This window comes from Uranotaenia lowii, chromosome 3 (genome assembly GCF_029784155.1).
Source record: "Uranotaenia lowii strain MFRU-FL chromosome 3, ASM2978415v1, whole genome shotgun sequence".
Lineage (NCBI taxonomy): Eukaryota > Metazoa > Arthropoda > Insecta > Diptera > Culicidae > Uranotaenia > Uranotaenia lowii.
This window is the reverse complement of record NC_073693.1, coordinates 294395615-294410996: the sequence shown is the minus strand read 5'-3', so window position 1 is coordinate 294410996 and position 15382 is coordinate 294395615. Positions and strand designations below refer to the sequence as shown.

The 15382-nt window shown below is 38.9% G+C and overlaps 1 protein-coding gene across 1 annotated transcript in view; it reads left to right on the top strand.

Moving 5' to 3' along the window:
- Positions 1–15222: 15222 nt before the first annotated feature.
- Positions 15223–15382, top strand: part of LOC129753599 (maternal protein pumilio) — a 63225-nt gene continuing 63065 nt past the window's right edge. The window contains exon 1 of the mRNA XM_055749433.1: positions 15223–15228. Coding sequence (XP_055605408.1) covers positions 15223–15228 — 6 coding nt within the window. The remainder of the gene's footprint in view (positions 15229–15382) is intronic.

Here is a 15382-nt window from a genome sequence, read left to right as displayed (position 1 = left end):
CTGAACGATCCCCAGTTCGGTGTCCGGTTGGTAGGGTGATAGAGGGCCACCAGCCAGTTTCACGGACGAGCAGTTAAATGGTCACCGGCAATCGAGATGTTGGACTCTGTCTTTCAGCTGAACCGTTGCTTGTTAGCATGATTTTAAAAAAAATTGTGAAGCCACTCTTCCGGTGGAAAAGTTTTTGGTTAAAATTTCATTCTGGAATTGGTTAAATTTTTGTAGAATATATTAAGAGAGGCAGAAAGACAAGCAGAGAAAGTCAATCATCAAGACAAGAAAAAAACTTTAAATCAACGTTTCGATTTTGTTTTTTTTTCTTTTTCGGGGAATATTTAAATTTAAAAAAAATATTATGGTTTTGTAGAAGTATGTAGAAAATTTATTTCACAGAAAATTAAAATCATTCTCCAACATTCCGAATATCATTTAAATTGACCACAATAGAACTTTTTTCATTGGATGACAGTAAAACAACCCAACAGACAATATCGATAGAAATGTTTTCGAAGTTTCCTCTATTTTCCTCCATTTTTAAGCACCTTTTGTCCCTTTTGCCTTAAATGCCCACCGGCAAGTGTTTCATCAAAAAGTCATTGTGGTTTTATTTTCGGGACAATCTCTCTCGTTCGATCCCATTGAGACGATTGTTGTTTATCTGTTTTTTTTTTTTCGTTGCTATTCGACTCGGATTGTACCGATCCGGGAAAAGTCTGTTCACAATCGACAGAACACTGGCCCACCATAAATTTTTCCACGTTGGGTGATGTGAGTTCAAATATTTGTTCGCTTCGATCGAACTAAACACACTATCTCTAGAATTTTTTTTTGTTTATTATTGCACCAAACGATGCAGTGTTATGTTTAAGCCTCATAATTGAGAGTGGTATTTCCGATTGAGCAGGAGCACCAGAACTGCGATCAATTACTGTTACGATTTGTTGGGCAGACAGGGAATGGCACGTTTTAATCGATTTGTTGGATTCAGTTGTAAAAATTACAAATGTAATTGTAAATAGAAAAGTGTAGTTTTTTTTTTTATGATCACAAATGTTTAGGTTTAAGTTAAAAAGAAAATGCGTTTATTTGAAAGGTTAGTGTTGGATATTCCAGTTGAATTTGATTGAATAGAAATATTTTCTCATTTGCGCTTAATTTTATTGTACATAGAGCTTAGTGTCAGAATTCAGGTGCAAGTTCAGTACAAAACCGAGAGCGATAATAGTTTGGGTAATAGATAAAGTTGTCAGATTTTTTTTCAGTACGTATCAGGACCGGAGAAAAAAATGGCAAAATGTAGACATTTGATTCCAAAATAGACGACCATAAATCCGGGCAATATCCGGGCAAATTTGGTCAAATCTCAGAAATTACTAAGCAAAAATCAAGAAAAAAAATTGATTTTTTTTCATCAAAACTCATTGACAGATTTTAAATTGTATTTTAGGTTTCCAAAAAACCTTTCATGATTACTTTTATTAAACTTGCACAAAAAAAATCGTTTTGGAGGCATAAATAAAAAAAATACAAACTATTTGTTTTTTAATTTGATTACCAAATAAAGTGAAAAAATTCGGGCAAAAAACCGGGAATTTCTCAATAAAATCCGGGCAACCCGGCCCAGACTTTTCCCAAATTTTGTTTTAAATATCCGGACAAACCGGGAAAAATCGAGCAAACTGGCAATCTTGATCTACACCTACAGATCAGACTGTTCTCCAATCATTACACAGTTGGGGTGTTAAAAATTGGCACTAGTTGCTGTGACAAATTACAAGCTTTGTGATCGCTGACATCGTCCTCCCAACGCAACAATGAATTAACCCTTGCTTTCCAACTGACCTTGTTGGAACACATGGCAAAGTGGTGCATTTACCTATACGAGTTGAGATAGTGGTTTTGAGTTCGATTCTTACTTGCCGTCTGTACTATTTTTTTACTTTCTTGATGAATTATCCAGTTGAATGATAATCCCAGAAACAAATTTCTTGTTCCGCTTGAATGTTTGTGTGTAGTGGTTTTGCTCGAGAGAACGATTCGTTCGCCAGCAGTCACAAAACTACTAATGTCATCTTTGGCGCAGTGCACATTTTAGCACATTTTAACATAGAGTTAGCTCCAATCGGCATTGAAATTTTGCAACGTTTTCTATGCATGTATACATAGATGGCAAAACTCCTCAGATTGGCTTGTCCAGTGAAAGAGAGCAATTTTGTTCGTCTGCTCAAGATTGTCAATACATGAGATTGAGCGAGAGCATTCACATTCACTGATGAAGAAAATGCCTTTCTCCGGAAAATTTTTCCTTCGAATGCTACATTATAGGCGTCAAATGTCCTGATTTTTCAGCATTTGTCTTTTTTTTCGATTACCGTGCAATTTTTTAAAACTTCTTCAATTGTCCTGGTTTTTGCAAAACGGCCTCCAGAATGTCTGGAATTGTCCTGATTTTCAACAAAACATCTTAATTGTAATCAAATTTGGAATTGATTGATGAAAACATCGAACGAACTGTTATTAAAAAATAGTTTAACTTATTTAATCGGTGGTAATAATCGGTTCATACGATATTTTATTGTTGTTTTTCGATAAAAACTGCTGGGCAGCCAATAAGCTGCTCACATCTGTTGCATAGATGAAGGCGTTTACAGCACCTGTATTAAAGACATACACCGTCTTAGCCGATTTAGGCTTTACAGACTGAATAAATGACGTGGACAACTTAAGATTAACATTTAACACCCAGTACCGAAATGGGAATCGAACCCATGCCATCAGTGTATTTCGACATTAAGCTGAGCTGCATATAATATGCATAAATCTAGTGGTATCCTGAAAAATCCTGATTTTTTTTTCTTTTTCATGTCCTGATTTCTGACAAAGTCACCTGGCACTTCTAAGCCTACCTTTGACAGTTGTCTTTTCAAGAAAAAAAAAACCAAACAGCCGTTTGCATGGTTGCCACCTGAACAAATTTATCTAAAAAAGTACAGAATTTTTGCATTAGTTTTCGGTACAGATTCTGTTCGCACAGTAGACAGATTCTTAGAATTTGTTTCAGATTAGTTTTGATTCAATCATTTGAAAAATTGACCACAAAAAACGCTTTGAAATAGGAAATAGAAATCAAATCGATTGAACATTTTATAAGGAACAGACAGACTTCAGTTTTATGTAAAGGTGGTCAAAAATGAAAAAAAAATATCACAGTTGAAAGTAGCTTTCGGATTATAAAACACATTTTAGGTAGTTATTCAATTTTGATTAGAAATACGTCATTTGAAATTTTTTGAGCACAGAAATGCACAACTAAAAAGCCGATTTTTCATTTTTCAGTGAACACCTTTTTGATTGTCGTAACGCTTTTCGGTGCAGACTATTTACTGATGTTTTTTTCAATGAGAGTTAAGATTTGAACGTGGCAACGCTGACAGCGAACAAGAAATTGTTATCATGTTTTGTAGGTTGTTTAGTGGGAGTCAACATATTTTTTTCCATTTACACTGATGTGTAGCGTTGCCAGATCCACGTATTTTAAGCACTTCAACAAATCTACGGATCGATGCTTGGAATCTACGGTTTTTTCAGCAAATCCTACGGATTTTCTACGGATTATCGAAAAAATTATACGATTATTATCGAAAAAATAGACGACCAAATAAAATTAGGTCATCAAGTTTTAATATTTTTTATTTTTAGTCAAACCTACGGATTTGAGCGGTTTGCAATTTGGCAACGCTGATGATGTGTACGAATGAAACACTCGGGCGCTCTTGGTTTGCTAGAAATCTCTTTCTCTCACTCAGATGCGAGAGCTCTCACACTTGCAGTCCGAGTCGCTTACATACAGCTCGTGTAAACTCGGATAACGAGTGGAGGGAGCATGATCAGCGAAAGTGGATTGCACTCGGAAGCCGAAGCACTGAAAACAGTGCTTTTTTCTCTCGGCTCTTTGTTTTTTTTTTTTTGGGAGGAGCCGATCAACCATGCATGAATGTATTCATGATGTAGGTAGTTTGAAGTATATTTGCCAAACTTCATGAAATTTGTGCCAAAGGTGCAATTTAAGTTGCATCATGTCAAAAACACTTTTTTTTTTCTTAAAACGAACGCAGACGCACAGGATCTCAATGAAATTGGATGTTTCCTTGAAGAGACTCCTTTTTACTTAACTCTAAACGTATAACTTTCGAGGATATGATGGCTAGCATCTTCCAAATGCTAAAACCACCAACCCACAGAACGTGTACTATGTTAGGCCGTGACCGGGATTCGATCCCATGACCGTTGGCTTGAAGATTTGAAGGCTATTCTCCACGCCAAGGGCTGCGGCATTAGCTATCGGAAAAAGGAAAGTTACCCAAAATTGGAGGAATCAATCATGTTTCCCATATTTCGAAATAAGGTCAATGACTTGTTCAAATCGAAAAAAAGGCACCAGCTCCAGCTTGTTTGAACCGTTAGCTTTCGAGTCAGCAATCATTTCGATTGGACACTTCTCAGTTGTTCCACAACATCATCTCTCTATGTAAGTACATGGACAAGCGCAACATAACCTGAATCGATCATCAGGCACATTCCATCTATTGACTTGAGATCACTTCATTCCATGGTGGTCAGCTGGATCTGCTGCATCCAATTTGCACAAATTGCAATCTCGGGAACCACAACGGGACAATCTCGATTTTCTTTTTTGCTGCCGGGCCCATCCCATCAAAAGCAGCTGAGGGAAGAGAGAAAAATAATAAATGTTGAATCCCTCCTTTTTTTGCTCCACGAAACCTGAGACGAAGGCAACAGCACAAAAGGACCCCGAACAAAACGGGTACCAATACAAAAGTTGGCAGGAACGTCATATCAATTTTGTTGATGTTTTTGTTATTGTTTACGTTTTGGGTTGCCACCGGTTGATAACGCTAATAATGACAGCTCTGCGGTTGTTGAAGACGCGCGGGAACCGTTATTCGGTTCGCGTGTGCCTAATTTTGAAATTCCCACGGAGTTTGCCAATTTTTTCGTTTTTTGTTTCGACGATATTTTCATTCCCGTTTGGCTTCCTTTTTGCACAGCCGAGGGACTTGACTCTCGTCGGCTTGTTGTCAGAACATGTGACATGAACTGTCTTCTTCTTTTATCGTTTGCCGTCCCTCGGCATTTGTTACCTCTATATTTAGGAAGACGAAAGGATTCGTCTGGGCCCCGTCATCATCAATCTTCGACTGGACTGGAGAGAATCGCTTCGTAGGAATATTTACAGAAGCAGCAGCAGCAGGAATGTTGAATGTGTCCCTTTTTTCACCACCCATTGAACGAAACAACTGTGGCTCCCGACCGATTGAATAACGATCCCGGGTTTTCCTTTTTTTTTTCTTTTGAATGAAAAAAGTAGTTTAGGGAAATGCTTTGTGCAAGAACGTTGCATGTGATAAATTGATGGGAAACCTATTTCTCACACTTGTTATGCGAGAAAATACAATGAAACTGACAAATGTCTGTCGAAGTCGCCTCGTGATGACAAGTTAGGGAGAAGAAGGGGACAGGAAAAACAATCTATTGAAGAAATGGTGACAATTCCGATTCGATTTGCAATCATATCGAAACGTGACCGCGATTATTATTGTAGTTCACGTTACAATCACTAGGGAAGCAAAATGTTTTCTCATGGAATGCCTTAATATGTTTTAAAACTTGGCGAACGATAATCAATAAGCTATAGCACGGAATTCTCGATATGCTCATCAAGTTTCATCCTTGTTGTCCACAACTTTTCATTTATTTACATTGAGGATGTATTATGATCATAGACCTTCCTCCACGGTTATGACATAAAAGATAATCAAGGGATGAATCTATCGATAAATATAGAAATGGATTTCTGTCTATCTGTCAGTCTAATATTCTTGAAACTTGACAGGTGCGTGCTTTTGAGGCTGGGAAAGGTTCCAATTACAGGTTGAGACCCCTTCCTCTTACTGGAAGGGGAAGGGGGACTAAAAAACAAAAAAGGAAAGATTTGCGTAACTTGAAATCCATTCAAGCAAATGGTACCAAATTTGGCATGGGATGGTATTTGGCTAAGAGAAGTATGTCTATGAACATTTGGTACCTCTCCTTTTTTCCAGAGGAGAAATAGCAAGAGGCAGAGAGGCTCTCTTACTATTTTTAACATAACTCGAGAATTAGTCAAGCAAATGGAACCTGATTTAGCATGTGAGGATAATTGGATACGAAAAATGTTTCAATGATTATTTTTGAACCCTTTCTTCTTCCACTGGGGAGATTGAAGTGAGAGGGGGGCTTCCATACAATTTTTATTGCGAAATTCGTTAACTATACGAGCGAATAGAACCAAATTTGTTTTGGAAGATAATTGGATATGGGTAAAAATTCTTTGATTGTTTGAAACTCCTCCCGATTTGCATTGAAAGGATAGGAAGAGAGAAGGGAGCCCATACAATTTTTTGCAATACTCGATAACAGATCAAACGAGGAGAATCAAATTTAGCATGCGAGAGTATTTGGGTGAATGAAATGTTCTCAACATAGTTTGAAGCTCTTCCCACCTTTCATCGAAGAAACATAAAGGGAGAGGGGGCTCCCATACAATTTGTTCCTTGCCTGGTGAAATAATCGAGTAAATGGAACAAAGTTTGGCATGGGAGGATATTTGGAAAAAAATTCTATGGTTGTTTTTTTAAAGATGTCGAGAGTTGATCAGTCGAAAGGAACCGAATTTGGTAAGGTATTGTATTTTGATACGAGTAATGTTTCCATAATTATTTGGGATCCTTCACTTCCTGCATTGAGTGAGATAGGAAGAGGAGACGGGAGTGCCATACATGTTTGTTGCATATCTATAGAATTAGTCATAAGGGGAAATAAGGGCAAAAGTACGTATTTTCTAAAATAAATTTTCATGAGGATTTGTTTCGTACTTCTTATAGTATTAATTTTTCACCAAAAAAGAAATCTCCTTATCATCTTTACAGAAATATTGCTTATACTGCCCTGGGGGGGTTCTTATTATGCCCCTACAGTGACTGGTTTTTAGCTTTTGGCAAAAAAAATTGAAATGCATTTTTAAACGTTTTTATCTACTTTTTCATGTTTTTGTGTGTTTGACTGAACACGAAATAATGATGTAATTCAGATATTATAGCTGTTTTCTATGGTTTAATAAGCGTTTTCCTTAAGCTGGCCATTATGCTGGCCAAAGCTGGCCAAAGGTTTTTTGGGATGGAGAAATGTGTCTATGCTTATTCGGGAACCCTCCAGTGGGGGGATGAATAGGGAAGAGGGGGGCTCTCATACAATTTTCATAGCTAGACAACATTTAAAGCAAATGGGGTCAATTAATTTAAGACGCCTCTTTTCTTTTCATTGGGGAGCTTGAAAAGGAAGAGGGGTGCACCCATACTTTTTTTAATAACTCGAGAAATGATAAATGATCGAACAAATTTACATAGAATAGTTTGGAGTACAGTGGAGTAAATGTTTTCTTGATTTTTAAACAGGGGGACTCTCATAATTTTTTTTTTTAATAACTTGAAAAGTGATCAAGCAAATAGAACCAAATTTGGCTTGGGAGAGGAATTTTATACAAGTATAACATTTACTGTGGCAGTATTTAAGAACTTTTGAATAAATAAATACAGTATAAATTTTAGATACCAAATAATGATTGGAAAATAAATTTTAGAACAGAAATGGCTCTTTTGGCATATATATTTAAATAAAACAACAGTTAATCTCTTTTGGCAAATTTTATCCATTTTAGAAGGTGTGGCAAATCACACCGGGTCAGCTAGTTAAATAATAAAAATAGGCAAGGTGGTGTCAAATGACAGAGCTGACACCCTAGAAAATCTCTGAAAATGTTTTTTTCTATAATCCTTTAGTATCATATTCAAATAGACCTCCACAGTAATGCCAGAGTTCGTTTTGTTGCTGCAAACTGAATGAAACATCCCTATTGTGGCTGTTCAGTCCGACAAGCGGACTGAGAAGAGAGCGAGAGGAGATGCACGGGAGTGGAGCGCCAGCCAATCAGCAAGCAGCAGCCGACGCGAGAAAGGTATAAAAACGCGCCCTCCCGCGCGTTGCATCATCAGTGTATTTTTAGCTACCACCGCGACAACATCGATCCAGCAGAGCGACCAGCAAAGGAAGAGAAGAGCCAGCCAGCAGTGGCCTTCTCTGAGACCACCCGAGGAGAGGAAGCCGACGATACTCATCGTACAGTGGCAAAGTGAATTAGTGTAAAAAGTCCGAAAGAAATAAAGTCCAGAATGTTCCAGCAGTAAATTGGTGTTGTTCCTCTGTGCTTCCTCCTCGCTTGCTTCCGATCCAATCGGCTCTTATCAGAGCCCCCCTTAGAAGAGTTTAGTTTGGGATCACTGCAAGCTAGTGATCAACCGGCCTTGGCCTTCAGGCAGCCAGTCCGAGGACCTGCCTCCACTGGTGAGACAACCACTAGGGGTTTTCTAAAAGAGGCTCGCTCCCGCAGGGGGAGTGAGTCCCATCAGTGGTTGTTTTGCCAAGCGCCGCTCCTACAGTCCAATGGTTTTTCATGGCCACAACAGTGGCAACTGTAAAGAAACTGTAAGGACACTTTCAAAAACCGATCAAACACCTGACAAATTATTCGGAATCATATACAGTAAGGTTTTTTTTTACACTGATATACGTACCGCGTAAAAAAAAACCGTGTTAATTCCCGAAAACCGTGTAAAAAAAAACCGTGCTAATTCCCGAAAACCGTGTAAAAAAAAACCGTGCTAATTCCCGAAAACCGTGTAAAAAAAGACCATTCGAATTTTGCAGCTTTGAAGTTCTGACACTTAAGACCTGAGACCTGAGACTTGAGACATAAGAACTGGACTTGAAAATGTAGACTTGAGACATGAGACCTGAGACTTTAGACATGACACCTGAGACCTAAGTCCAGGGACCTGAGATCTGAGACATGAAACCTGAGACTTGAAGAATGAGACCAAAGACATGGGACATTAGACCTGAGACCTGAGACTAGAAACCTAAGACATAAAACACGAGACCTGAGACCTGAGACATGGGACATGAGACCTGAGACATGAGACTTGAGACTTAAGACATGACACCTGAGACCTGAGACCTGAGACATGAGACATGAGACAAGAGGCATGAGACATGAGATATGAGACCTGAGACCTGAGACATGAGACATGAGACATAAGACATGAGGTATGAGACAAGAGCCATGAAAGATTAGACCTGAGACATGAGACTTTAGACCTGAGACAAGCTACTAGTGTTATAACCGCGAAAAATTATAGCTTCGATTACAACTTGCGACCCCTCTAGTGAAAGGGTTTGACATGTAGGTGACGAAAAACAGTGTCGCGAAATCGCTAGTCCAAGCTACTAGTGTTAGTATCGCGAAAAATTAGTTTAGCTCCGATTTCAACTTTTGACCAGTCAAGTGAAAGGGTTTGACTTGTAGTTGACGAAAAATAGTGTCGCGTCTTCGCTAGTACAAGCTACTAGTGTTAGTACCGCGAGAAATTAGTTAAGCTCCGATTTAGACTTGCGATCCCTCTAGTAAAAGGGTTTGACTTGTAGGTGACGAAAAACAGTGTCGCGAAATTGCTAGTACAAGCTACTAGTGTTAGTACCGCGAAAAATCAGTTTAGCTCCGATTTCAACTTTCGACCGGTCAAGTGAAAGGGTTTGACTTGTAGTTGACGAAAAATAGTGTCGCGACTTCGCTAGTACAAGCTACTAGTGTTAGTACCGCGAGAAATTAGTTTAGCTCCGATTTAGACTTGCGATCCCTCTAGTGAAAGGGTTTGACTTGTAGGTGACGAAAAACAGTGTCGCGAAATTGCTAGTCCAAGCTACTAGTGTAAGTACCGCGAAAAATTAGTTTAGCTCCGATTTCAACTTTCGACCGGTCAAGTGGAAGGGTTTGACTTGAAGTTGACGAAAAATAGTGTCGCGTCTTCGCTAGTACAAGCTACTAGTGTTAGTACCGCGAGAAATTAGTTAAGCTCCGATTTAGACTTGCGATCCCTCTAGTAAAAGGGTTTGACTTGTAGGTGACGAAAAACAGTGTCGCGAAATCGCTAGTACAAGCTACTAGTGTTAGTACCGCGAAAAATTAGTTTAGCTCCGATTTCAACTTTCGACCAGTCAAGTGAAAGGGTTTGAGGGCTCAGAGATCTCAGAGCTCTCTAGAATGATGATTTTACTCAATTTTCAGCTGGGTGCTGCAGCTTCTGCTTGCGCGTTTTGATTTATTTTGCCAGTTATTAAAACAAAACGTGATACAAAATATAAAAAATACACTTTAAATACTATTCAATTCCCCGGATTCTCAAGATTACCCCCTGTAATCAATATCACCAAGAAGTCAATCCCTTTCACTTGACGGGTCGAAAGTTGAAATCGAAGCTTAACTAATTTCTCGCGGTACTAACACTAGTAGCTTGTACTAGCGAACTCGCAACTCTATTTTTCATCATTTACAAGTCAAACCCTTTCACTAGAGGGGTCGCAAGTCTAAATCGGAGCTTATCTAATTTCTCGCGGTACTAATCCTAGTATCTTGTACTAGCAAAGTCGCGACACTATTTTTCGTCATCTACAAGTCAAAACCTTTCATTAGAGGGGTCGCATGTAGAAATCGGAGCTAAACTTGTTTCTCGCGGTACTAATTCTAGTAGCTTGTCTCTGGTCTCAGGTCCAAAGTCTCATGTCTCAGGTCTCAGGTCTCATGTTTCATGGCCCTTGTCTCTTGCCTCAGGTCTCATGTCTTATGTCTCATGCCTCATGTCTCATGTCCCATGTCTCAGGTCTAAAGTCTCATGTTTCATGGCTCTTGTCTCATGCCTCAGGTCTCAGGTCTCAGGTCTCATGTCTCATGCTGAGGTCTCAAGTCTAATATCCCTTGTTTCAGCTTCCAGGTCTCAGGTCTCATGTCTAATTTCTAATGTTTCATGTCTCAGGTCTCATGTCTCATGTCTCATGTCTCAGGTCTCAGGTCTCAGGTCTCAGGTCTCAGGTCTCAGGTCTCAAGTCTCAGGTTTCAGGTCTCAGGTCCCAGGTCTTTGGTCTCATGTATCATGTTCTTAGTCTAAGAGATAAGATTTTCTCAACTTCAAAAAGATTCTAAGTGTTTTCCTTTGAAAAGGACTTAGAATATTTTCTCTCAAAAACCGTGTTAATTCGCGAAAACCGTGTAAAAAAAACCGTGTTAATTCCCGAAAACCGTGTAAAAAAAGCCGTGTAAAAAAAAACCGCGTAAAAAAAAACCGTGTAAAAAAAAACCTAGGTGTAATCCGAAACCGATACTGTACAGAAACAACAGCAAATAATACGTTAGCATACTCAAATCCGACCATAAATAATTTTTTGAAGAATCAATCTCAAATATGTCATCTGGACGAAACATGATTATCATTAAACGACTGGAAAATTTTAGAAACTTCCAGCTAATGCAATTACACCTATAATCAATTATTCACCCGGGAGAAAATCTTAAACACTCAAATCGAGAAAGGTGTCTCAGGTGTCACAGTCAGTATATCAAGCTCAAACTAGACCAAAACAGCTGAAAGGTGTTCACTAACAGACCTAACCAATAGAATGGTTTGTGGCCAGTGGTTAGCAAAAACTAGACGAACGTAGCATTACTCATCATCGTCATCATCTTTGAAAGATGCAAAGAATTTTAATTATCATCAAACGAGCGCAGCCAGAGAGATGGTTTAACCACTATTGGGTGTCCCTTTCCCATGAACCAAAGGGAAAAAAACCAAAAGGAAAAGAGATTTTGCAACATCCTCAAGGCAATGACGTGAAGTTTCAACAGCAACAACAAACACATCAGACGGAGAAAGAGACACAGCCCCCGAGTGACCATCGTAAAGTGCAATATGAATTCCAATGAAAATATTTTACGTCTTCCCTCGTTTTCCCATTTTTTCCACAAACCTCCTACTCAACTAAATGCTTCAAGAAAATCTAAACTGAAGAAGCTAGATCTCGAGCTAACTAAGTCCGCTTCCCAGGATTATCACATCAAAAATGAATTCGGCTAATTCCATTAGAGTTACCTTTCAGTTTTCTTCTGATGACGTTGGGATACGAGAAGGAAGGTTGTAGGAAACTGTAGCATCTGGTCTTGTAGCATCGACTCGAGTAATTCGATGTTGATTGCAACTGCTGTAGCTTTAATTCAATTTAGGATTTGCGCTCGAATTCCTTCGGTTCGGTTTGTAGCGAAGGGAGAAAGTCCGAGGAAATTTTGAACGCTTTAACACAGTTTTAAAATAGAGTGATAATTGCAATAACAATAAGTTCTAAATATTTAACTTAAAAAAAAAAAATTTGAAACTAAGAAGTACGAACACTGGTAAAACATTCAGATGATTTTCAACTGAACACAAACTATCCCTTTAAGGAATGTTTAGCACAAACCGGGTCACGAGTTTACCCATAAAGTTACTCTGAAATGATTTTAGTACAGAGAGGAAAAAAATATGACATTTGGAATTCGGTCAACAGCTTCAGCAGCTTCAACCTTCTTCAAAAATCTTCCCAGTAAGGTCCCAAGAATGTTGTCGGTTTCCCGGATGTCTCAGGTGCCCTCCCGAGATTTGCCGGGTGCTTTACTAATCCGGTGAATCCCACCGAGAAGCAGGTCAACCGGAGACGGCTAGTTAGAGTTGAATTGCCGGTGCCGGAAAAAGGGTTAGACTTGGATGGGAAAATGTGTCTACCGTACATAAAAACGGTGGAAAAGATGGCATTTTTGCTGCACTTTTTTATCTGTCCTTTTTGCGGGTTTATCATCGGCTTAGTCGGTTTAGGAGCGTCAATCATTTCAACAGTTTTGTGGTGTGTGCGAGCTTTGAGATTTTTCATTACTTTAGTCTGTTTAGTCCAAAGAGGCTTTAAACAACACAAGGTCGCTTGAAAGGTGTTATACAAATATTGCACCAAAATATTGGAAATATTGATAGCTTTAGAGAATAGTTTATAAAAATTTGATAGGAAAAATTTTAAGAATAGAAAAGTTATGAAAGGTCAATCTGAGTGTCAATTTCCTTTTTTGTTCATTTTTACTTGTAATATTCTGCTGTGGCAGTAGGTAAATACACGCAAACATTCAAACGTAACAAGAAATTTGTTTCCGGGATTATCATTTTATTGGATAATTCATCAAGAAAATAAAAAAAAAAGTGCCGACGGCAAGTGAGTATGGAACTCAAAACGACTTTCTCAACTCGTCTTGGTAGATGCACCACTTTGCCATGTGTTCTACCAGGGTCGGTTGGAAAGCGAGGGTTCAGAATGGGGGTAGGCTTAATAGCGGCACGTTATCCAAACATACGGGAAAATTGTGCCTAATGATTAATTAATTAATTAAAAATTGTCAAAGCCTTTCTGTCACCAAGAAACGCACAGCGCTCTGTCAGTTCATTCGAATTTATTGTTGCGTTGGGAGGACAATGCCTGCGTTCACAAAGCTTGTTGATGCCAATTTGGCACAGCATCTTGTGCGAATTTTTCAACACTCCAACTGTGTAATGATTGAAGAAGAGTCTGATTTGTACACCCCTAGAAGAGGTTGCAACGAAAAACCAGAAACTGTTTTCTTTTGCCGGCCGGTTTACATACACACGCACAGCTCATCTTGGCTGGTGTTTTTTGCCGTTGGTTGTAAACAAAGGATTTTTTTCAGCGCTCGGTAATCATTCGACAATATCTATGATTGTTTCCATCCTGCTTTGCCTTGTGCTGGGATATGGGATATGTTTTATTTGATTTCTTTCAGACATATGCAATGCGGTTGCGCTGCGAGAACAATTCCAGTTATTAGAAAACTTGTTAATGCCGGCCCGCCATAAAATCTTATACCGATAGATCCACCTCCAGGGAAGTTCATAATTGGAGTAGAGTCTGATTTGTTGGTGTAGGTGAAGTTAGATTGATGGATTTATAGATATTTGAGTGGGTATAAGTGAAGATAGAGAGATGGATGTATAGATATTTCTATTAAAAGTGCTGTTATCGATAAATATACCAAAGTTCAGCAACAGTTTCACTTATTTTTAACCGTTCACTTTATATTTTTCATATAAAAAATACCAAATAATTTGCCAAACAAATGTCAAGCTTACAAATTACAGTACAATTTTATCAGATGTAGTTCAGAGGAAACAGCACTTATTACAGTTAAAGTGCCAATCAAGGATCTAATCTACCATCTAACTTTGATTTTGATTTTCGAAACCCTCAAATACATTAAATATCGCTACTAGTTAATGCGGAATATCCTCATAAAAACGTCAGCTGTCGTAGGTCGAAGGTAGATAAGCAATTATGAATCCGAGGCACCAAACTGTTAGCGCCTCGTTCTTCTCGTTCCTCGAAGATGCAGAACCGATTGCCCGTGTTTAATCGCACCTCTTCCCAATTTAATACCCTAGTAACAATAGGGGATTCAAAAATTGCCCAATAACCTCTATTAATTAGTAGGAAGGAGGAAAGATTCTATCAACAATCGCTCCGAACCTAGAGCTAGCGGAAAAACCTAATCAACCCAATATCACACACAGTTTGACAAACTCATTAAGCACAGCTTGACATTTTATCAATGAAGACCGGAACGACTAGGACGACTCTACGGCGGCGACCGGATCCCGGTGATGACGACAGCAAACCAACAACGTCAGCCAACGACGACGGCGGCGACACCGGCGGGTGGCGTCTGAGTCTGATGATAAAGATGATGTCATAGTAATAGTAGTGCCATATTATCCCGAACAAATTGGCCCCAGGCAGGATGTTGATCGTCCTGAAATAGTAAACCGAAGCTATCTGCAAGCTAATTTTCCGGCTTGGCGTTGTTGTTGTCTGCTGTTTGTTACTGTTTGTTGATGTTGATATTGTCATAGTTAGTATAGGTAAATACAGCACAGCTCAGCTCAGCTCGATACCCTTCGGGAGATTTCCGAACAAACAACAATCACAATCACTACGGGCAGGGGAAGCTAGCTGTCCTTTGGAATGGGTTTTCGTTCTTTGGGACATTTCAATCAACTCCGACTTTAATTTTGAATTTTGAAGCTTTTTATTACGGATGGTGGGATCCATCTGTTGTTCGGGAAAAGGATTAGATTTTGATGGTTTTGATTCGAATCGCCATATGTTACCTTCTTGATTTTATGGATCGTAATGTGGGTTTGAAGAAATTTGAATATGATAGTAGGGTTAATTCAACATCCGGGACAGCATTGTTTTTCAACCGATGAATAAATCTAGCTTAAGGGGAAAATATTCTAAACGAGTCTCAACTGGGGGATCAACCTTTTCCGAAAGTTTCTCTAGGGCTCAA